Source organism: Aspergillus mulundensis (genome assembly GCF_003369625.1).
Source record: "Aspergillus mulundensis strain DSM 5745 chromosome Unknown scaffold_8, whole genome shotgun sequence".
In the NCBI taxonomy this organism is placed as follows: domain Eukaryota; kingdom Fungi; phylum Ascomycota; class Eurotiomycetes; order Eurotiales; family Aspergillaceae; genus Aspergillus; species Aspergillus mulundensis.
Genome location: NW_020797896.1, coordinates 1864318 through 1886252, shown reverse-complemented (window position 1 = coordinate 1886252; position 21935 = coordinate 1864318). Strand labels below are relative to the sequence as shown.

Below are 21935 nucleotides of genomic sequence, written 5' to 3'. Positions count from 1 at the left end.
TAGATCTCGAGCAAAATCTTCTTGTTCGACACACGTAGCTGACCGTCACACCTGGTCTGCATTCCGCTTCGAGCCGATAATGTACTGGTAGTGACAGGCTTGGAGAAAGCTGAAATGCGGACGTGGGACCTCGACCAACCACCGCATCAGAAGCAAACAGAACGAATCGTAGGCTGGTAGCAAAGCCGGTCCCTGCCAAGGCAGACTAAGATGCAAGTTCGCGCTCTCGGAGATTGCCACGGAGCCTTCTTGCCTCAATCAAGGATCCGTGCAAGCGAGGTCGACCGAAATATGAGTAAACGGCATGGGTTACCCGTTAGTCCCACCCAGCTCAAGGTTTACGCATAGTGTAAATAATAAGGCTCCTCCTCCCACCCATCTCCCGAGTGTAAGAACCTTGTCTGTCCTTCCTCCCTCGTCTTCCATCCTTTCTGAGCCTGTTTCAGCATCAATCCATCCGATCCCACGCAATAGCCCGCCATCATGAGCGTTCACGGCTTCAATGCGTCCGTCAGCGCTGGTTGGTACACCTTCTCCAACCTTGGACCCCTCACGACAACATACACCCCTGAGGCACGATGCACCGCCTCCAGCCAGATGTTTCTCGGATACCTCAACGACATGCCGACATACGGTGGCAATATCTACCCGGCGTGGAACGTCCAATGTACGACCGAGGTCAACTACTATGACGGCTGTGTCCCGACCAGCACCGAACCAGTAACGACAAAGCCACCGGCGTTTACTGGGAGCACAATAGAAGAATACGAGGAATACCAAGATGCCCAGATCGACTGGCGAGGATGGGAGGTGTACTACTCTCCCGGTCTGTACTGTCCCGCCGGCTGGACAACAATCGGGATGATCGGCCGCGACAAAGGCGATACGACGACGTCCTCGGGCATCTTGTCGCCGTTGGTCTCGACCACCCAGACTGAGAACCCTAAGACCTCGGGGTATTATGACTACGAAGACCCCGCGTCGGTGGTGAAGAGTGTTCTCAAGCCTCAGCAGACGATGGCGCTGTGCTGTCCCAGGTACGTACGCACGCGGACCCAGTGACACAACCCTAGCCCCAGCCTCAACCTAGTTTCTCCTCCTACATATCCAACAAGGCTAACCACACCTGTTACCCACCGCAGCGGCATGAAAGCCGACACCGCAGGCAACTGCTACTCCTTCGTCAAAGACTACACCCCCACGTCCGGGTGCATGCGATATACAGACTACGACTACGAGTACGGCTCGAGCACGGCAACGTGGACCAATCCGATTGAAGGCAGCACGATTACAACGGTCGTCCCAACCCCGACCGAGACAATCAGCACCGTCGAGGTTGATACGACACGCCTCGACCCCGATCAGGACTACTATACGGGCATGTTCTTTGTGCCGGTTGTTACGCTGTTGTATCATGAGGATGACTTGGCTGGAGCCACTGGGACGGCGGAGGCGAATGAGAGTATGGGATCGAGTGAGGAGGGTGAAAGTGACAGTGCAAGTGAGACTCCGTCGAATGCTGCTGGGCGTCTGGGGGTAGGTGCCAGTCTTGCCGGTTGGGAGGGCTTCGGGTCTGTCGTTGGGGTTTGGCTTGCTGCTGCGGGGGTGGGCGCGGCCATGGTTCTTCCATGGTAAAGCATCTCATATCTTGCGAAGTGTTTTGGACTCAATAAGCATAATCATATCCTGTATTATCCCTTCCATGGTTTTTGATGTTTTGCACTGAATGGATTGAAGAGATCACTAGCAAAGCTTGCCGCGGAGATCCAGGGGATATCCTCCTTTCGTGCAACAGATTTGCTCTCTGCAGTTCAAAACCCCGGCCACCAACTATCTCTTCACACATTTGCCGCCTCACATCCCTCTCTTTTCCCTTGTTCCTTTTTGTCTTCACGTTTCCGTGCATGCATTGAGCGAGCACCCAGCACCTTCATCCTATTGTAAACACTCCATACATCATAGCCATCAAGACAACAGCAACACCCTGTGCCTTTGCAAGACGTCTTGTTTGCATACTCATTGCAACCACACGAAGCACGCCAAAGAATAGCCGCCGGGAAGGACAGGTTTACGCACTGGACGGACGTATCACTGACGAGATTAAAAGTCTCATCGTCCACTCTGACCTGAGGCAAATAAGGCATCGGTATATGGAGGGATAATTCAAAGAAAGACCAGGCAGCAAGATAGCCATATAGTAAAGAAAGAGGAGCACCAATAGCAAACGGAGTAGGAAACAATCTTGTCATTCTTAGCTCCTGGACAATACGCTTGTGGATGCTTTCATCTTGCCCCTGACTTAACAAAGTAATATTGACCTGTTTCTCCGGGTCTTGCCATGCTGAGCTTATTGTCTGTGTCTGGCACTAACAACGAATTGCTACTGCCAATGCTGACCTGGCTTGGCTGTGCAATTCGATGCACACTCTGCTCCCTCCAAGCGGCATCTAAAGCCGAGATGTCACGAAGGAAGGGTTGGAGGCAAATCGACATTGTTACAAATAACAGTTATAAGGAAGCTGCTCCGTTTCAATCCCTTCCATCGTGTCCCTCGCTTCTGTTTCAGCTTATGTTAACCATGGATTCTTCGAAATCCCAAACCGTGGAGCTCCGAGAGCAGTCATCACCAAGCCCTCCAGCAGAAGACAGGTTTCCGGAGGGCGGGTATGGCTGGGTCTGCGTCGTCTGCCTCTTCATGATTCATGCCCATACGTGGGGGATAAACTGCGTATGGCTTCCCATATCACCCCCTTAGAAGCAGCAACCACTCACTAATTTAGGCCTTTGGGGTCATCCTTTCGTTCTATCTTTCCAGCAATGAATTCCCCGGCACATCGGCTTTGGTCTATGCCGCCATCAGTGGCCTGAGCATCTCGTGCGCGTGCTTCATTGCCCCTTTTCTGACCTTCCTTGCACCCATCCTGCCTCTCCGCTTCTTCATCCTGGCAGGTGCAACTCTTCAGGCGGTTTCGATGGTCGGCGCTTCGTTCACAACCCAGAGTTGGCAACTGTTTCTCACACAAGGCCTTGGGTTTGGGTTTGGGATGGGATTCCTGTATATCAGTACTGTGGGAATACCCAATCAGTGGTTTAAGCACAGACGTGGAACCGCCAACGGGATTATGGCTGCCGGCTCGGGCACTGGGGGCTTTGTCTACTCCCTCGTGACAAAACAGATGTTGGATGCACTCGGATTCGAATGGACATTCCGCCTGCTCGGCATCATCTCCTCGACAGTCAATCTGGTTGCCGGGATGCTACTCCGCGAGCGTTTTTCCAAAGATCGACCAAAAATGACCTCCTCACGCTTACGCCGGCCCGCATTTCTCCTCTTCCTGCTCTTTGGTTTTTTTAGCATGCTGGGCTATATCTCTCTCCTCTTCAGCCTCGCAAGCTACGCAGAGGCAATCGGCCTGGGCGCCAGAAGAGGCAGTCTGGCGAGCGCCCTGCTCAACCTGGGCCAGGCGATTGGCCGCCCCCTCGTCGGCGTCCTCAGCGACCGCTTCAGCCGCCCCAAAGTTGCCGCCAGCATGTCAATCTTTTGCGGCTTATGCTGCATAGCATTGTGGCCCTTTGCCTTGGGCGAGGTCTCTCTGTACGTCTTCTCTATTCTCGCGGGCCTAGGAGCGGGGACAGTCTGGGCATCGGCGCCACCGCTGGCCGCGGAGCTTGTGCCGTTGTCTGAGGTGGGCTGGGCACTGGCTGTGTTTTTCGTGTGTGTGGCGCCTGCTGGGACGGTTTCGGAGGTGATTGCGCTGCGGCTTAGGGGCGCAGGGAGCGTACAAAGGCCTTATATTGCTGCGCAGATGTTTACAGGCGCGGCGTATCTTGCGGCGGGGGCGTCGCTGGGCCTTGTTCCACTTTTTCTGTAGTTTACAATTGTTTGCAATTGTCTCCATGCTTAGCTTGCGCATATAGCCAATTGACGCCATCCAGCCCCGGACTGAGAGAAGATTCATGCTGGTGTTCATCTCATGAGGCCGCGCGGCACCGTCCTCCATCTCTTTGCTGGGAATCAGTTTCCAATCATGGTACAGTGAGGAATTTCTAGCTTGCCCGCAGTAGATTGCACAAATGCTCCGGCTGTATTGTCTTCTTTCGAATACGAGCTGATGCGCGAGGTAGGTGCTGACTACAGCTGCGTCTCGGTAACTCCAAACATGTCAGCTTTCCCGAAGTTTGTACTTCCCCCAGGGATGAGGCTTAGAATTTATTTTGGACGACAGGCCCTGCAGCCTGAGGTCGCAGGGAGCACCCTGCGCTGTTCTCGGCTTCTATGGGACACGATTCGAGCGAACTCCGTTGACGAGAATGCAAACAATGCCTGTACCCTGCCAATAAGAAGGATCTATAAAAGAGCTGTACTGTACATGGAACGATCAACACCATCCGATAGTACTTACCCGACTTGCGCATTATCGCATGGATATGACAAAGTAGTCTTTTCCATATCCCTTAGTACACCTTTTCTCGCAGGTAGTGACCCCCGTCCAGCTTCCCCCATGCAGCATCGTCAGTACGACTTGCAGCTGTACTTGGGACGACGTTCGGAGACTTCACCTTACTCGGTCTAATTGAGGCTCCGGCAATTGAGGTGCAGGCTGTGATGGGCGATTGTACTACCTAAAATATCCGCCCCCGATCCCAATTGCTGTCACTCCCATTGATTTAGCTGTCCTGTCCTACAGATGCTGACCCCCCCGGCCCCCGTATCAGTTTTCGATCCGTGGAAGGCCGGATTAGACGCGGATTACTCAACACGAGATGGCCATGGTCAAGCAGTGAGGCAGAGATTCAACAACTCAAGCCCGGCAGGATACTATCTACTCCATGAAGATGTATGAGTAACGGGGGTTCCTGAAGTAGCCACTGACATTCTCATGTATCAGCTAGTAGAATAGACAACTCTTCCTGACGGCTCCCTCAATCACGAATCGCAATAAGCCCCGGGTAAGCTTGAATTACTCGACGCGACTGACTAGCCTACCTCCATTCGTGGAAGATCACTGACCACCTACAGACCCGTCAGCCCAGATCACCGGGGGCGGCGTTTCTACGGAACTCGGCACAGCATCTCAAGCCGACAAGCCCTGATGTTTAACAAAACCGCCGTCTCGTGGGAGAATTGGCGCTGTGAGATTATTAGGAGACATTTTGTAAGTATCCCATTCCTTTATTCTCTTACTTGTTTCAGTCTTACGATATATTATGATCGCCACTTGGTTATTTCTTTGGGATGCGCCGCAGGAATGGCCCGGATTAGCAAAGGGGTTATAGCTACAATGCAAATCCCTGCTTACAGGCGTATTCATTACCTAACAGAACTTGGACATTTCTCACAGATCTGGAGTGACTACCATTCAGCGTACTCTAGTCCTGGGCAGCCCGAAAAAGTGAGTCAATAAGGCTACTCTTCGCCTTCCCAAGCTCTAGTGCAGCATCAATCTCATCATCAATATTCTCGAAAAAGCGTTCTTTACTCCATGTCGGCCGCCATCCAATTCTCAGTGGAACCTCGGCTACGATGCTGTCTCTGAAGATATCATTAGTTCTAACTATTCAAGCATGATACAGACACTTGGGCAGTGGCTTACTTACCCCGAGTTCCACAGTGTCTGCACGAATTGTTCTGGGACACCTAACAAATCCGCAGCAACTTGGTCATTGGGATAAACCCGAGTGTCTCTGTCCGGGGCCAGGCCACGAGACTTCAGAGCTAGAGCTAGGTGATCCAGCACTTCTCCAAGGAAGAGATCATGTGCCAGCGCAAAGTAATATCCCTCTTTACCACATGGCAATGTCTCGCCTAGGAGGATCTTCTCAACAATCCGCCCATATAATGCTGTTAAATCGGAGATGTGGACTGCCGATACTTTCTGCGCATTTAATTAGTCACGTTCGATAGCACCTGCTAAAGCATCTGTTACCGTGTTTTCAGGGAACTTGTACACTGCCTGGCGTGCAAGGCTAGCTTGAATGTAGACAGGCAGTACCACCGACACCTTGTTCCATTCACCAGTGCCTTTGCCATCTATTGCAATTGTCAGGACTTGCTGCTATCAAACTATTTGGGGACACTCACAGACTAGGGACGGCACGATAACAAAGTTAGTCACTCCTTGTTTTGCGGCATGCTCGATGACAGATACGTCAGTCTGCTTTAGTTAGAAATCTTATTCTGATAACAATAATGCATTTGGGGAAGTCTTACGTTTCGGATAGGGAACGACTCCGCAAGCTGCTTCTCCGTCTCAAATACAGCATCCGTATCTTTGAACGGTCCAGCTGGCCAACCCGTGCTTTCGTAGAATGCAGTAAGCCCCGAGGTCTTTCCCATCATCAGTACAAGCATTAGGGATGTAAATAGCTCTTACATGTAGCCAGCGGCCCCAGTGATCAGAATTTTCGAGGACATGGTGCAGTTGGCAATTGTATAGGCATGGAAGATACCTCTCGGAAAGAGTGAGCAGCTGAAGACGGATCTATGTTAAGTTATAGCATGGGAAATGAACCATTCGCAACTGATGCAGAGGATCATTTGTCATCAAGCTGCAACGCCATTATTAATGTTATTGGTAACAGATTACCAAGCATTGGAGCAAATAAAGACAAATATCTTCAACAAATCATATGAGACATGATTTCATAAGCCTCATTTTGCATTGGTTGCCCTGTTTGCACTCCTGGTTATAAAGCCGGTATAAAAAGAAGTAAAATATAATTATGGGTTAAAAGTCTATACACACCTAAACTATATAGTATAACATAAATACTTTAAAATTAAATTACTTAATAACCATAACAAATTAAAACTTTTAAATTAATATTAATTAAAGTTATTTAATATTTTATATACTACTTATAAGCTTAATATACTATATTTATTTAATATAGTATAAAATTAATAAGTTTATTTATTAAGGCCTAAAAAATAGCTTATTAAGTATTTTAAATAACTTTATAAAAGTAATTTTAATTAATTTTAGCTTTTTTTCTAAAAAATAAATAAATAAAGCCTTAAAAATGCCTTTTTAATATATTTTAAATATACTTAATAAGGTTTAAATTAGGCAAGTGCAAAAACTAGTTAATAACTTAAATTTTATAAAATTTAAACTATTTTTATGTTACTAATATAGTATAAATTTTTATATTATTTTATTAAAATATAAAACTAGGCTTATAATTTTTAATAAGGTTATTTTTAAATATTTAAATATAATTATTTATAAAGTATTTTTACTTTTTAACCTTAAGGTTTTTTTTATAACCACTAATTTTAATTAATTATTATGCTAAATAAAACCTTATATTATTTATAAAATTAGCTTGCTTTAAATTATTAGGTTTATAAGATTTTTTTAAAGCTTTTTTTTATAATAAAAAATAAATTACATGCTATGTAAGGCCTTTTATTAAATATTATATTTATTTAAAAATATTTAAGTATTTTAACCCCTATATTTTTATTATAACTTAATAAATTTAAATTATTTTTTTACTTTTTTTAAATAAAGGTATTTTTTTAAATTTTTATTTTTTAATATAATATTTTCTAAAAACATGCTTTATAATTAAAATTAAAAAAAATTTAGGTATACTAGCTGCTAGCGCCCTTTAGTTTAACTTAAAAAATTTATATATTATTTAATATAAATATTAAGTAATCAATTAGTTAATAATAATAGGCCTTTTTTAGGCTTAGTTAATATAATTAAGTATATATTTTAGTATTTTTTATATTATATATTATGTGTTTAAACACGTAAAACTTAATTATAAATTTAGTTAGTAATTTTTTAATAGCTAGGTAACTTAAAATAATAATATATAATTTTTTAAAAAGCTTTATATTAAGCCTTTAATTTTTACTTATTTTAGTTTTAAAAAACCTTATATTAGTAAAGTTGTGGTAGTTTAAAAAAAGTTATAGTTTTAAAGTTCTACGCGGAGCGGGAAGTATACCCAAACTTTTAACCCACGTTTGTACTATACGCTGTAGAGGCATTATATCTCATTCTTTCTTCCATTCAACAACAATCGAGGACATTCATCTACACTGGGAACATCCTGAGCACTACAATTATGCCGCCACTTTTGTCTTTGGGTGTAGGGAAGTCAGCCACGGCCCATATTATTCCATCGACCGCCGCTGCTTATTCTGACCAAGGCTTCAAGTACAAAACCCTTACCCACTCGTAGTACCATCATCACTAGCTAATTCCCCGTTTCTAGGTTTTAATATACTGGTGGACGCAAGCCTGATGGGGCCCCTGCGTATTTCAATGTTGATGGAGAAGCGCACGCGAAGTTCTATCTCGAGCTTGCTGGCAACAAAGCACAGGGTCCGTGGCAGCAGACTTTCGTCAAGGGTGTCAAATACAGAGTGTTCTAGGATTATCAATAGCGATTGCTGTCTAGTTCTTTGCACAAGAGCGCCTAATATTATCCCAAGAAGTCTTTCAAAACGGGGAATCGACCGGCGCTCTGAGACTGCATCGGGCATGGGCATTCACCGAATAACTAAAAGCTAACGTTCCTTTTCTGCTGATCGCTAATTCTACTCGACATCGAGTCCTCCAATACTGTTGTACAAAGCACTATCTTCCCGTCATTGGGCTTTGCTCTATCAGGCTGTCAGGGATCTGTCTTGCTTGAGGCGATATCTTAATCGAGATTCCGTACATTGGAAAGCAATGACAAGCTAAGTCATGTGGTTGTGGCTGTGATAGTTATCGTGTAACTGAGGCTGTTGCAGGCATACTTGCGTGTACTTTACTTGGGACCATCGGGCCCTGGCTGCATGTAGCAATCCTCCTTCTCAACAAATACTTTCCAACCACCGGCATCTCCAAACCAACCCTGACTCCATTGGTCCCCTCTGTTACAGTCATCGAGGATGGTCTCTGCGGCGTTCGCAATCACCGTCCAGTCGCGAAAACCAAACTTATCATCGTTCTGCACACACTCTGGTCAGTCAAACGCCCCGTTTCTTTGCCAGCTGGTTGTCTCCGAACCATGTAATGGAGGTACTCACCGTGTTACACCATTTGATCTTTGCTTCGCCCGCACAGGAGGCTGTTTGGCACCTGCCGGGCTTGAGGGAGGGTGCCTTTTCCTTGTTTCGTGTTTCGCGGAGGTATTTGATGGCGTTTGCGAGGTCCTTTCTGTCACCATTCTTTTCGCCCGCGCAGTGAAGCCCGTACGGGTGGGATATATAGCGTGGATGAAGTTCAGTTGTTGCGGTGATGTCCCAGTCGTCATTGGACATTGGCTCAATATCAGCATTGGCCGTAGCTTCGAGCGGGTGCTGTAGGAGATGGCTGGTCAGTGACTCGACCTCGTACGCAGGACAAGGGACTTGGATTTCGTACCGCAGAGGTCACCAGGACCAGTGCCAAAAAGTTGATAATTGCGAAAGAGCGCATCTTGAATCGGTAACTATACTGAAATACCGAGTTCTCTGGAGAGCGACCTATGGAATTACATACACTCTTTATAGATGAGCATCAGGCTGGTCACGCATCGAGGTTGTCATAAATGAGCCAAGTTTCACATCTTTGACAGAGGCATTACGCTCTTCTGTCAGGGCATTGGCGGCCCTCTTTGTTATGTCTCGTTTGCGACTCTACAGCCCGTGTCATACCCTCGAGCTTTGGGGCCGAGATGCTAGGTAACAAAGAAAAGCATTTCAGGATCTGCGACGCTGCTTGTTTGATCCTGACCTACAAAGTTGTGTCAGAGTCAATATCGAACAACCATTACTTACGCCTTTCTTGTCCAATGTTGCTGATATCAGAACTGCAGGTTTTGTGCTCCGTAAGCAACAAATGTCAACGCATGCAGTGGGTGATTCTTTCTGTTGCATGTTTCGAGATGATCTTTCTCAAGGCCAAGCACAAAGGAGCTTTATGCCTTTACCAAAATCGCTGAATCAGTATATTCTAGTCAGGCTTGCGGATTTACATGACATCAAACACATCGAGGCAAAGAAAGGGATCAACCCATGAATCCTTGCAGCTATGGAGAATGCATCAGGGCTAGCCTAGGGTTCAAAGAAGGACAGCATTGTTGAAATAGTAAACCATAAAAAGTTGAATCTGCTCTCCGTCCGCAGCATCAGCAGTCTATTTCCTGTCGTCTTGCCGCTGCCTTGTCTTTCCGATTGTGAACATGCGCTTGGCCAGCCCCTTGGGCCTAACGGAGATGAAAGAAGCCTTTAATAGTGATGTGTTGCTCGATGAGTCCTTTAGCTAGGCATGCAGAGCCAGAAGGTTTTAACCAGGAGAGCTTTAGACATAGAAAATCCCATTGGAAATCCATTATATGCATATATATAAATGTGTGTATGCATTCATTCATTAACAGCTGTACGTTCGATGCTCACAACTTCTCAGCAGGAGGTCTTTCTTTGAGATCCCTTTCCGGATACACTACCAAGATGACCTGGGTACGTGTAGCAACCAGATGCCCGGCTTTGTCAATGCCTAAGACTTCCAGGTCCGCGCAACTGCCACGAAGCATCCTGGTAACAACGCGCGAATTGAGCCTCAAAACTGTACCAGGCTTGCTCCCGTCGTGACTCTTGGGCCAATCCTTCTGTGGGATTGTTGCTGAATGTGTGCTTGCTTCCATTTCTCCTGGCCTGTCCAGTGCAGCAGGAATGGTATCGGCCAGGTGCACCACCGCTTCGTTGGACTATCCTGCTGGCTGCTAATCTGGGTGAACTTTGCCCATTGATCAACGACCTGCTTTGTCCGCTGCTCAACTGGCTTTGGCAATATCGTCAACGAGAGGCTGTAGAGTTGGAGGTGCGTCCCTGCACGAACTGCAGGTGGTGGCAAGGGGCCTACCCTACATTCACCGTCTGCTCCGTTTTGTGCCAGCCGCTCAAAGTCAATCTGGCTAGTAAAGAAAGGGTTAAACATAATATAACTTTGGCATAAGAACTCGCTTTTAGTCCAACATACTGTGACTCTCAGGACAGACGAACCCTACACATTATCAAAAAATGAATTGCCCATTATCAAAGAATGCATCCCCCATTGCCTCCATAATTCTCTGACGCTCCGACTCACGCTCCTCCCACTCACTCCACATCTCCTCGATCTGCTCCTTTCCCTGCCGCGTCCAACCCTCCGCCCGGCAAACCCGCCCTACCATCCCCGGGAGCTTTTCGAGCACCAGCACCCCCAGGTCTAGCCGCTCCTCCAGCCTCCGTATCGCCCGCTGCATCCGCCTGCTGGTCACCAATTCCCGCAGCTGCCCCAGATCCTGCTCACTATACCCCACCAACTCAATCACCACCATCCGCAGCCGCTGGTATGGAGTACCCGGAGCCAAGCCCTCCAGCACCGCAGTAATCGGCTCCGCTCCCTCCTTGGGCAGCACCTGGATCCCGATCCACTGCAGCCATTCCCGGGCATCAAACCCGCTGTCTGTGCCGGCGAGGAACTGTGCCAGCACCCCGGCATGCGCAAACCGGAAGAGGTTCTCCCCGTAATACACCTCCTGCGCCACTCGCGTTGTCCTTGGGGAACCAGTTACCCCCTCCTCAAGGAAATATCGCCCGTCTCCCATCATGCTATTCAACACCTCGTCCTCCGTCACATCCACAATGCCTTCCGTGGTTAAAAAGACGGCGAGGCGTGTCTCCAGATCATCCGCCTTCATTTGTTCGTACCGAGGAATCAACCGCTGTGTCTTTTCCCAATCAAGCAACAGCGCCTGGCGCTCCTTCTTCAACGAATATTAGCCTTGGAAGATGACTGGCGAGGCCGCCTACATAAGGTAGCATGCTGTTCAGTGGCTCCATGGTTAATCCTCTTGGGTTGGCAGTATTATACCAGGCGCGGAGGAAGGAAACAGGTGGAAGCAAATCTACAAGCCGGGCGGGGCAACTCACCACTTTAGTACCAGCACCGTGTCAGGCCTGACCCTACCTCGGGAAGGGGGTGATGGCAACATCCAATCAAACGCCTCGCTTCACAGACCTCGATTTGCTTACCGAGTCGGACTTCCAGTGATGCATGTACGACCTGAGACCTCCGGCCGCCGACCACCGGGTTCTAGACGACGTTCCAGAGGCGAATTAGCTCTGGGATTGCTTCAAGTTGCCAAACTGTTGGATGGTGGCCACGGCGACCCATTCTTGCTGAACCCACCGATTGGCATCTCCATTGTGCCGAGCATCGTGAAGAAGAAGTACTGTGAGCCGAACTTCAACGCACTTGGGTTTCCTAGAGGTTCAGCTGTCCGTCACCCGTTGACCATCCTCGAGGAGGTCAAGGTTCTTGACCAAGAGCCCCTACGCTACACGGTGGGATTAGATGCATAGATTGATGGAGATGGGGGGGTTCTGAAAGGCAGTAAAAGTATTAGAAGAGGTTGAGGGCCAGGAGTACAGGCCGCTCTGATTCCGACATAAGAGACATAATAAACAGAAAATTAAGCCGCAACTTGAAAATATTTATCTATCACCTAGCCTTCATTGCATGCTGCATTTTATGATTGTTGGAGGTAGAAGGATCGAGAATAAAGGAGTCTGCAATGAGCGAGTGCTGGCCACGACTGCGCCATGTATAAAGACGTCATGTGCAACCTGGATCGACAAGGGACATGAACTCATAGCCACCGCTGATAGGTCACACTTCGCTGCAGGTGACTGACATTCCTTGATTCAAGGCCTCGACCTGCAGCATTCAACATACTGAAGTGGCTTGGAAGACGGCCTGCCTCGTATGAAGAAGTGGTTGAGTCTGTGTAGACGATGGCAATAAGCCCGCCAAGCTCAGCCCTAATGCCGCCGATCGGGATGGAATCGAGGCCGAGTCTCCAGAAGAGAGTGGGAAGTGGTCGGGCCAGCTCGGCTTGTGGGTCGTGCCCTGTCTGTTCCAAAGCTGGTCATCTCGACGTCATGGCAGGTCCACTGCACTACTCTGCATATATCAGGCAGCAGCTTTGCTTGGCTCCCTGGTCATCCTTCCAGAAGCAATACTTCTAACTCTCAAACCGACGACCGCTCCAGTAACGAGACTCAATCATGTCCACTCAACCACACCCCATGACGTACTCGGCCGAAACCTTCACCGCAGGCCTCCACGACACAAAACCCTCGATAACCTTTGATCCCCTCGAATGGGAATCCCTCGCGAAGCAGCGCCTCTCAGCCAACAGCTTCGGCTACGTCTGGGGCTCCGCCGGAACCCGACAGACAGACGACAACAACCGCGCCGCGTTCAAGAAATGGGGAATCATACCCTCACGGCTGGTCAAGGCTGACTTTCCAAGCCTCAAGACGACTTTGTTTGGCGACCAGTACGACTATCCTATTGCACTTGCACCGGTCGGCGTACAGACTATCTTCCATCCCGAGGGGGAGAAGGCGGCTTCAAAGGTTGCCGGGGAGCAAGGCGTTACATATATCCTGAGCACAGCGACCTCAACAAGCATTGAGAATGTTGCCAAGGCAAACGGGAATGGACCAAGGTGGTACCAGCTCTACTGGCCCAGCAACGAGCACAACGACATCACGGCGAGTCTGTTAAAGAGAGCCAAGGAGAACGGGTACAAAGTGCTCGTCGTCACGCTAGATACATACATGCTCGGCTGGCGACCCAGCGATCTCAACAATGGCTACAACCCGTTCCTGCGAAACGACAATATCGGCGTGGAGATGGGCTTTTCGGACCCCGTCTTCCGGAAACATTTCAAGGCCAAGCATGGGGCTGAGATCGAGGATGATGTCGAGAAAGCCGCGCAGGAGTGGGCACATACGATCTTCCCTGGAACAAGCCACGGATGGGAGGATGTTGCCTTCCTAAAGGAACACTGGGATGGGCCGATCGTGCTGAAGGGAATCCAGACGGTGGCTGACGCGAAGAGAGCCGTTGAAGCCGGTGTGCATGGGATCGTGGTATCGAACCACGGCGGGAGACAGCAAGACGGCGGGATCGGGTCACTCGATGTGCTGCCTGAGATCGTGGATGCCGTCGGCGAGGAGCTCGAGGTTCTGTTTGACTCTGGCGTACGATGCGGTGCTGATATCGTCAAGGCGCTTGCACTGGGAGCGAAGATGGTGCTTGTGGGGAGGCCGTATGTGTACGGGCTGGCGATTGGGGGGCAGGAGGGGGTGAGACATGTGCTTCGCAGTCTGTTGGGAGATCTGCAGTTGACGCTGCATCTGTCTGGCATTCCGGATGTGTCGAGGGAGAAGCTGAATCGGGATGTCTTGAGACGCATTTCATGAGTTAATGACGGGACATACGATGATCGCGATAGGTGGTCATCCTAGATAAGTGCAACAAGAACATATTCTCATCGATTCATTCATCTAAGACATACCTAAGAGATATATTATGGCCTGATGTCGTGCACATTTAAATGGTTTACTTGTATTGGAGATGAAAACCCAACCAATACCGTATCTAAATGATCGAACGAAGTCTATGCACAGGTACAGAAAGGAAGGGCGAGAGGAATTGTCTTGAAAGGATAGAGGGAAATGCCCTACTCGGTGATGATCCGCGTGATCTTTGCGCGTACATTCAATTCTCCTTCCTCGGGCAACGGAGTCCCAAAGTCGCGAGCAAACTCGATGTTGGCTTTTGGGGTCTCATAGAGCTCGATGTCGAACTTACGGACCAGCGTGGCGATGATCAGGAACATCTCAGCATAAGCCAGGCTGTGACATGTTAGCTCGTAGGCACATGAATTCAGGTCTTGAACAACTTACTTCTGTCCCACACACATCCTGCTTCCTTTGCCAAAGGTCACCAGGTACTTGTCTAGTCGGGCGCCTTTGGCGGCAGCTCGAGCCCATCGATCGGGGTCGAATTCGTGTGGATTGGGGAAGATCTCGGGGTCCATAAGCACAAAGTAGTTGATGTGGCTCATGACCGTCTTGCACATATTGTTAGTTCTGTAGTCCAAGAGCGGCCGAGTCTACTTACCCCCGGCGGAATGGTTATCCCCTTGTACACCAGGGCTTCGTTCGGAGCGACGCGAGGGGACCTGCCCGCAATGCCCGTCGCTAGACGGAGGGACTCATTGACGACGTTGCTCTGGTGCTGTTAGTGCTGGAGGGCTTGGAAGGAGACAAGGGCTTACGAGGTATGGCAACTGCTCCAGCTCCGTCCAGGTAGGTCGAGCATCTGGCGTGGGCATGATGGTCTTCAACTCGGTACGGAGCTTGGATCGGATATCGTCCCTGTTGTAGATGTGCCAGGCAGCCACCGCCAGCGGTCGTGTCTGCGTCTCCACGGCGCCGACAATGATGGCGAACCCTTCGTGCATCACGCGATCGGGAGCCCGCAGGTCTGCTGGCACCGAACTGGCAGTAAGGTGGCGGATCAGCTTGCCGGGCGTCTTGTCGCTGGGCACATCTGCCACTTTCAGTGCTTCAACACCTCGCCGGTACAGATCGTGCTTCTCGCTCAGCAGCGCAAAGACCGGTGGACTCAGCTTCTCCCACAGCCTGAGCGGCAACGAATCCATGATGATGTGCAGAGCCGGGAAGAAGTACAGCAGGTGGGCGCCGTGGAAGAGTCCATTGATTCCATCCCGGACATGGCCGTTGAAGCCCTCCTGGTCGAGGTTCCCTGGGTTGTAGCCGTACAGGTACTCGTGGATGAGATCCGAGGCCAGAGCAGCAAACGCAGTATCCAGTCGGACGACGTCGCCACCCCGCTGCGCCTCTTCAAAACGATACACAAGCTTGTCAATGTGGCCGCGGATAAAGTCCTCGATGTTCTGAATGGCGCGCTTGGAAAAGGAACGGTCAAAGATGGATCGGCGCTGGCGGTGGGTTTCGGCCTCGATGGCGGAGATGGACGACATCATCACGTTGAACTGGGACTGGAAGACCGGGTCCTTGTGGCGTCTCCGGGCGCTGGATGCGTAGATCTCCTCGTAGTACTCGGGATCCAAGATGTGCACCTCGCGGGGGTTGATGCGGATGATGGGGCCTGTGTGGTTAGTCGGCATTCTACAACAGCAAGGAGGGAGGCGTACCGTAGATCTCATGGAGTCGCTGGATCTCCCAGATGAGGGTGCCCTTCTTGATGACATCGTAGTAGAACTCGTAGCCGTGGGTGATGGCCGCCAGTCTGGGGCCGGGGATGTGGCTCAACGGGTGGAAGTACAGTCGATAGATGCAGACGATGAGGAGGTAGGCTACGAAGCCGACACCGAATAAGACAAACGAGGCCATGGTGATGAGGACTACAGTGCACGAGTATTGAAGACCCCAGCAGCGAAGTGCCAGATCGGAAGCAGATATATTGCGACCGTGCTGCAGAGTGATACGCACACCAATCGTTTGGGCTTCCCATTAAGCGCCGGACCAGGGTACAGCATGAAACGGCTGGTGGCAGAGTATGCCGCATGCATGTCAGCCCAGGGTTGATACGAGGCTGCTGGGGAGTTCTGCGCCGCCGTGACAAAGAAAGTCTCTTTCGGTTGATGGCATTGTGACAGCCAATGACATCCAGGGTAAAAGATACCAGATACGACGCTATCTGAACAAGATCGAATGAATCTCTGCCGATCGGGGCTAAGTTGCTTCAGCTGCAGCTTATGCCCTTGGCGAACCCGGCGTGGCCTTTTGGTGTCGCACAACGCTGAGCTGGACTCAGACCCAGAGTACAGCCTTGGCTGACTGAGTCTCGTATGTCCAGCAGTGAGCTGAAGCCTGCAGGGAACGGTATCTCCTGTTCCTATCCACTGGCACTGGCAGGCGTTGAGGGATTCATCTTGAAAACTTCTAGAAGTTCTAGGCTCTGCTCGAAACGCCCGATGTTTTCGAGAGTTGAGAGTGAGTTCACTCGAGCTTTCTATTTTATCAGGCAAAGCTTCTAGCCTCGTACCAGGGCAGCGAAAGACTAAAGTCAATGCCTGTCCAACCCACCTTATGCAACGGTCAGGCCACCGTATATCTGGCGGGGTAAGCTTAACAAGGCCTCCATCGGGAATTCTACAGCCTGACCTATGGCCGATCGCCGTTCGAGGCTCAGGAAACGTGGTGACCGTGAACGAGCCTCACCTGTGTCACAGAAGATGGGATCGAGCCACCTTTGCTGGACCACGGTCGCAGGCTGCTATATATAGAAGGGCAGAGTAATAAGCTGACTTCTAAAGAGGCGCGCCCGGACAAAGCACTGGCTTATCGCTGATTGGGCATGAGATACCCATTGGGCTGCATTAGAGAGTGTATGCTGGGGAATAAGGTCTCAATGGTGATGTGAGGGAGATGGCTCATCGCTTCCCTCGCCTTCGAACCTTCCGTCGCGGCTCAAAAGAGAAGACACTCATCCCTCTCCTGATGGACTGACGAACAGGAACCGAAACCCGTTGAAGTCGGAAGAATCCGACCGTGAAAAGCGCAACGCTGATGGTGGTGACATAGGTGATGAGGATGTTCCTACTCCCAGCCTGGCCGATCTCAACATCCAGGGTTTCCGTCCACACAAACGCCAGAAAAACAGCCATCCCACCGAGAAGTAAGAGCAGAGCCGACGACAGAAGAAGCGAGGGCGCTGAGGTCAACACAACCGAGGATGGTGCCGGGGCCAGGTTGCGTAGCAGGATATCTGCATCCAGCTCGTCGGCTTCGCTCTTGCCAGCATAAGTCAGTCGCTCGACAAACTCGTCCTCAACCCGGGGATCCATATCCTTGATCCAGGCGCGTAATTCCTGGTCCGACACCAGGCGGCTGATGGTCCAGGCGTGGTCGTCCGCGAGATAGACAGCCAGCACGGCAGTGACCATGCTCGAGGTCCAGCAGGATTGCACCACCCAGTGTGTTCGCGATACATTCGTCAGGGCGAGCGCGGCCATTGCGACGGCGGCAATGATTCCACCCTAAGCGGCATGAGTTTACCTTAATCAGTCGTTGGCTTCTTGTACTTACCGAAGTCTCGATCCGGGCGCTGGCGTCCTGGACCGCGCTCTTGAACTCGTCACCGGGCGTTTTACATTCGCACGGGTCTTCAAGTAAGGGTGAAGGAGAAATTGGCGATATCGTTGGCCGTCGTCTTCGCCTGATGCGAGGAATACTGGCTCGTCTCCGCAGTGACCGCCGTATGCCTTTCCGCCAGCTGCCACCAAACGCAGTGCCAACCGAACGTGAGATGAACGCCTCCTCAGGAACTTCATCAAACAAAGAAGCCAGCACCTCGCTTTGCAGCATCCAGATCGACTTCTTCGCGACCGACGCCACAGCAGCTGCCCCGACGGGGCCATAGAGCCGGTTCCATACCCGGAGGTCGTCATATGTGACATGAACGGCCAGCGCTGCGCGGTCGAGGGCTCGCACGACTGGAGACGAATGATCTGGCTCTCTGTGTCTCCTGTCCCACCGGTCGTTGTAGCCAGGCTTGAACCAGAAGTTCCTGTCGCTGCTGCTGATCTTCCAGACGCGGGGGGTCTCACGGCGTCTCTCCCCAAGGTATGCCTCGTAGGATGGCCCGTATCTCCCTCTCTCACCACCGTATTCCTCGTAGGATGGTCTGTATCTTTCTCTCTCCCGACGGGATCCCCAGTATTCCTCGTAGGAGGGCCTGTATCGTTCTCCCTCGCTATATCTTCGCCTGCCTTCTCTGCGAGAGTAAAGACGAGGAGAAACCTCCTCGATGTGAACCTCCTCTAGTTCGTCGTCATCTCGGTTGCGATGCATGCTGTGAGATCTGAGGAGCAGAATGGTCCGCTCGCATTGACTTGGGTCGGGTGCAGATTGCAGTCTGGGCCGGCCTCGTTCATGTACGCTCGTGTGGCTGGCCTTGATTGGCCTCGCCCTGCTCCTAGGAACTCGTCTAACCAGTCCAAATGATTCCCAACAGACTCAGTCTCATTCGCTAGTCCCTGCGGTCACGGGGACTCTGCTTGGGCGTACGGGGCGGCTTCCCCTCCGGTCGCTCCTCCCACCCTGCATCCACCATGCCCATCTCATCTCTCCCCGTCGAGGTGCTGCATCTCATCTGCGAGGTTCTCGCAGCCGAGTACTCCGTATCTCCCCAGTGTCTCCGATCTCGCCTTGGTCAACAGGCATTTCTACTCGGTCGCAGGCCCCCACCCCTTCCACCACCTAAAGCTACACCTAGTCAGTAGGCGCCAGCTCTGCGCCAATGTCGACCGCTGGCTCCAGATCCTGGACCGAACGTCCGCCTTTGCATCTGTACGTCGCATGACCGTCTGGGGTGAACTGCCGACCGTGAAAGCCGAGCAGATCCTCCATGAGCATGGAAGCAGCAGCGATGGCTTTAACAATTATGACAATATCGCGCATGGAGAAGCCGAAGATAAATTGACCTGTGTCCATGAATACTATCGCCCCGGCCGCGCTGGCATCGTCTCCGTGCGCAACGAGATCGACCATTGGGGAACGTTGCCCGAGCTGCCGCAGAAGCTGTCCGGTTTGAAAGATCTTGTCTGGGCTTCCAGGGCGCTTCTCCCCCCATGGCTGCTCCAGGAACTGCAGGCAAATCCCGCCTGCAGACTGCACAACCTCCTCTTCAGACTCCCCAGCCTGCAGATCAAGGGTGATCTCGGCGATGTGCCGGGCATCGATCCGCACGAGTTCGCGCTGGCCACTTGGCCGAACCTGACCAGAATCATGATGAGTGACTCGGGGAGCCATGTCCCGGGACAGGTCGATTGGAATAAAGACGCGATATTGTTCAGAATCTTGAAACCGACCCCGAGCCTCAAACATGTTCACATCGCCAGACAATATCTCCAGTTCCGACCAGTGACACGCCAGATGCGACAGCTGGCGCGAAGCTCACGGCGATGGCCCGGGGTCTCCATCTATAATGGCCGGCAAGCTCTACAGCACCAGGAGCTTACTTTCCAAGGCCCTCGTCCCCATTTACGCACCCTGAGCTTTAGACCAGCCAATTATTGGTTCGATGCTTGCACGTGGCTTGGGCGTATCCTCTGCTCCAAGCTGGAGACCCTGCACCTGTGGGAAGTATCGCACGACGTCCTCTCAGTCGCAGCACGATGCGAGTTTTCCTCCCTCACGGCTGTAGCCTTGGATCCTCACGAGGACTACATGGAAGATACGGAAGGCGTGTGGGACCAGACAGTAGCTACACTGATTGCAAGCATCAATGGCAAGCTTACGAGCATCCATCTCTCGACCGGGGTCGTCGGCAACGTCGAGACAAAGAGATCTCTCCAGGCTGTCCTAGACACTCACGGCCAAACGCTCGAAAAGCTCTCGCTTGTCGGGGGTATTTACATTGACCCGCGAGCACCACCCACCACCGTCGCCCAAATCGAGCAGATCAGCACAGCGTGCCCTCGCCTGCGCGAGCTGCGGCTTCCAGTCCGACGGCAGAGAGGTTCAATCCAGGAAGCCGCGATGTACAAGGCACTTGGGACATACCTGCCGCGTCTCGAAACGCTCTGGCTGCGACTCGACTCCATCACCGAAGCAGAAAATAAAATAGACGAGCAGGCCACACAAGACCTCCTAGCCGACATCGCCGTGGACGAGACCCTCGCCCGCAGCATCATGGCCACAGTCCTCGACGCTGCACAGCCACGCTCTGCATTGCGCCTCCTCCAAATCGAGCACGGCCGAAACGCAGGGGTCCCGCAAGGCCTCAGCGAGATCCTCGACCGAATGGAGTTCCGCTGGAAATGCTTTCGGTTTTTTGACCATGGTGTGGAGAGGGTCATCGTGCAGAGGGTCAAGGCCAGGAACAGGGGATACGGCTTCAAGAAGGGCTTTGTGGAGCTGGGGAGCTACAAGGGCGTTTTTTAGGGGATTTGGCCGCGGGACAGTGGGTGCTGGGAGAATGATTAGGGGAGGTTTCCTCTAGTGCAGGTCTAGAATAAGGTCGTCAACTTACTCTATAAACAGAGCATAGTAGAAAGACCTGCTACTTGATTTAGACAGAGCCGTTAAGATATGGACTTTGGGACTCAGAGGCAAAGATTATTGGGTACAGGTGCTCTCAGGCATCTAGCTCTCGCTCAGCACCGAGCATTTGCGGAAACCCCAGGATCTGGTATATATTCCCATTATCAGCGGCAATTGTAGGAACAAGCCAGAACGTTGTCTAGATAAAGCAAATACAAGTGTCCCATTAAATCTGTACCAGGCTTCCTGGGTCTTGTGTGCCTACGCATAGGGCTTGGTCAAGCTCGGCGGCTGTGTATTTAATGCCGTAAAGGTGCAGTGACCTAATTTATCCCCGTAAAACTCGGCTATTGCTGCTTTAAACACCTTAGGAAAATACTCCGTTTCTCCCCACATAACCGGCTTTAGAGCCACCGTCGGCAGGTCTTCGTTCTTTGGTGGGTGATATGCCGCGCTAATGGCTATGCTGCAGCTCCTAGCCAGCGGTATGCAGGATGGTATTTTGCGCAGACCCAACCTAATAAGCAATGCTGCCATTACCAGTCCAACCAGGACAGCCAAGAGAATTGGCATCAGTAAGTATTTTAGGGAGCTCACGGTGTTGGAAACGCTGAGGTCGCCGCGCAGGTCGTGGGGCTCAAACCGGATGTAGAACAGGCTTTGTGAGATAAGCCAGTGGAGGGTGGTGTAAAACTACTGAAAGGAATAAATAGTTACTGTAGGTAAAAGTCTCTTGTATTACATGGTATATTAAGCTAAATATTTTAAAAATAAATAAAAGGTTTTACAGGTGGCTGTTTAGGCTAAAAAAACCTTTTTTTATTAAAGTCTTAAGGCCTTTAATAACCTTAGGTACTTACTTTTAACACTCCCCTTTATTTATATTAAGAACTCTTTTAAATTAGTAAGCCGTAGGCTGCTAGTATAAAAAAAGATTTTTTTTAAATTAATAAGTTATAAGCTATTAATATTAAATTTTTTTTTTAAAAGTATAATTTATAAATAAGTATTAAAAAGCTAGTAATTAAAATAATAAAAATAATAAGTATTAATAAAAGCTTTAAATATT

General features: G+C 50.4%; 10 protein-coding genes across 10 annotated transcripts; 5 read left to right on the top strand and 5 right to left on the bottom strand.

Annotated features, from left to right (window-relative positions):
* Window positions 1-483: 483 nt before the first annotated feature.
* DSM5745_07958 (uncharacterized protein) lies at window positions 484-1635 on the top strand (the record flags this gene model as incomplete). Its single annotated transcript, XM_026749974.1, has 2 exons — window positions 484-1037; window positions 1143-1635. 2 exons carry the CDS (start codon window positions 484-486, stop codon window positions 1633-1635), a joined length of 1047 nt encoding a protein of 348 aa, XP_026602006.1.
* A 943-nt stretch (window positions 1636-2578) lies between these two features.
* On the top strand, window positions 2579-3872 carry DSM5745_07957 (uncharacterized protein; the record flags this gene model as incomplete). The annotated part of the gene is made up of 2 exons (XM_026749973.1): window positions 2579-2728; window positions 2781-3872. The coding sequence occupies 2 exons, from the start codon at window positions 2579-2581 to the stop codon at window positions 3870-3872; spliced, it is 1242 nt and encodes a 413-aa protein (XP_026602005.1).
* Window positions 3873-5370: 1498 nt separating this feature from the next.
* Window positions 5371-6415, bottom strand: DSM5745_07956 (uncharacterized protein; the record flags this gene model as incomplete). The annotated part of the gene is made up of 6 exons (XM_026749972.1): window positions 5371-5533; window positions 5599-5876; window positions 5928-6031; window positions 6083-6155; window positions 6212-6299; window positions 6375-6415. 6 exons carry the CDS (start codon window positions 6413-6415, stop codon window positions 5371-5373), a joined length of 747 nt encoding a protein of 248 aa, XP_026602004.1.
* Window positions 6416-8775: 2360 nt separating this feature from the next.
* On the bottom strand, window positions 8776-9428 carry DSM5745_07955 (uncharacterized protein; the record flags this gene model as incomplete). The annotated part of the gene is made up of 3 exons (XM_026749971.1): window positions 8776-8958; window positions 9038-9310; window positions 9375-9428. 3 exons carry the CDS (start codon window positions 9426-9428, stop codon window positions 8776-8778), a joined length of 510 nt encoding a protein of 169 aa, XP_026602003.1.
* Window positions 9429-11004: 1576 nt separating this feature from the next.
* Window positions 11005-11797, bottom strand: DSM5745_07954 (uncharacterized protein; the record flags this gene model as incomplete). Its single annotated transcript, XM_026749970.1, has 2 exons — window positions 11005-11739; window positions 11786-11797. The coding sequence occupies 2 exons, from the start codon at window positions 11795-11797 to the stop codon at window positions 11005-11007; spliced, it is 747 nt and encodes a 248-aa protein (XP_026602002.1).
* Window positions 11798-12025: 228 nt separating this feature from the next.
* DSM5745_07953 (uncharacterized protein) lies at window positions 12026-12372 on the top strand (the record flags this gene model as incomplete). Its single annotated transcript, XM_026749969.1, has 2 exons — window positions 12026-12319; window positions 12370-12372. The coding sequence occupies 2 exons, from the start codon at window positions 12026-12028 to the stop codon at window positions 12370-12372; spliced, it is 297 nt and encodes a 98-aa protein (XP_026602001.1).
* A 670-nt stretch (window positions 12373-13042) lies between these two features.
* Window positions 13043-14248, top strand: DSM5745_07952 (lactate 2-monooxygenase; the record flags this gene model as incomplete). Its single annotated transcript, XM_026749968.1, has 1 exon — window positions 13043-14248. The coding sequence occupies one exon, from the start codon at window positions 13043-13045 to the stop codon at window positions 14246-14248; it is 1206 nt and encodes a 401-aa protein (XP_026602000.1).
* Window positions 14249-14508: 260 nt separating this feature from the next.
* Window positions 14509-16210, bottom strand: DSM5745_07951 (cytochrome P450; the record flags this gene model as incomplete). Its single annotated transcript, XM_026749967.1, has 5 exons — window positions 14509-14683; window positions 14735-14901; window positions 14952-15062; window positions 15109-15965; window positions 16012-16210. The coding sequence occupies 5 exons, from the start codon at window positions 16208-16210 to the stop codon at window positions 14509-14511; spliced, it is 1509 nt and encodes a 502-aa protein (XP_026601999.1).
* Window positions 16211-17253: 1043 nt separating this feature from the next.
* DSM5745_07950 (uncharacterized protein) lies at window positions 17254-18673 on the bottom strand (the record flags this gene model as incomplete). The annotated part of the gene is made up of 2 exons (XM_026749966.1): window positions 17254-17859; window positions 17909-18673. The coding sequence occupies 2 exons, from the start codon at window positions 18671-18673 to the stop codon at window positions 17254-17256; spliced, it is 1371 nt and encodes a 456-aa protein (XP_026601998.1).
* A 507-nt stretch (window positions 18674-19180) lies between these two features.
* On the top strand, window positions 19181-20767 carry DSM5745_07949 (uncharacterized protein; the record flags this gene model as incomplete). The annotated part of the gene is made up of 1 exon (XM_026749965.1): window positions 19181-20767. One exon carries the CDS (start codon window positions 19181-19183, stop codon window positions 20765-20767), a length of 1587 nt encoding a protein of 528 aa, XP_026601997.1.
* Between the last annotated feature and the right edge of the window lie 1168 nt (window positions 20768-21935).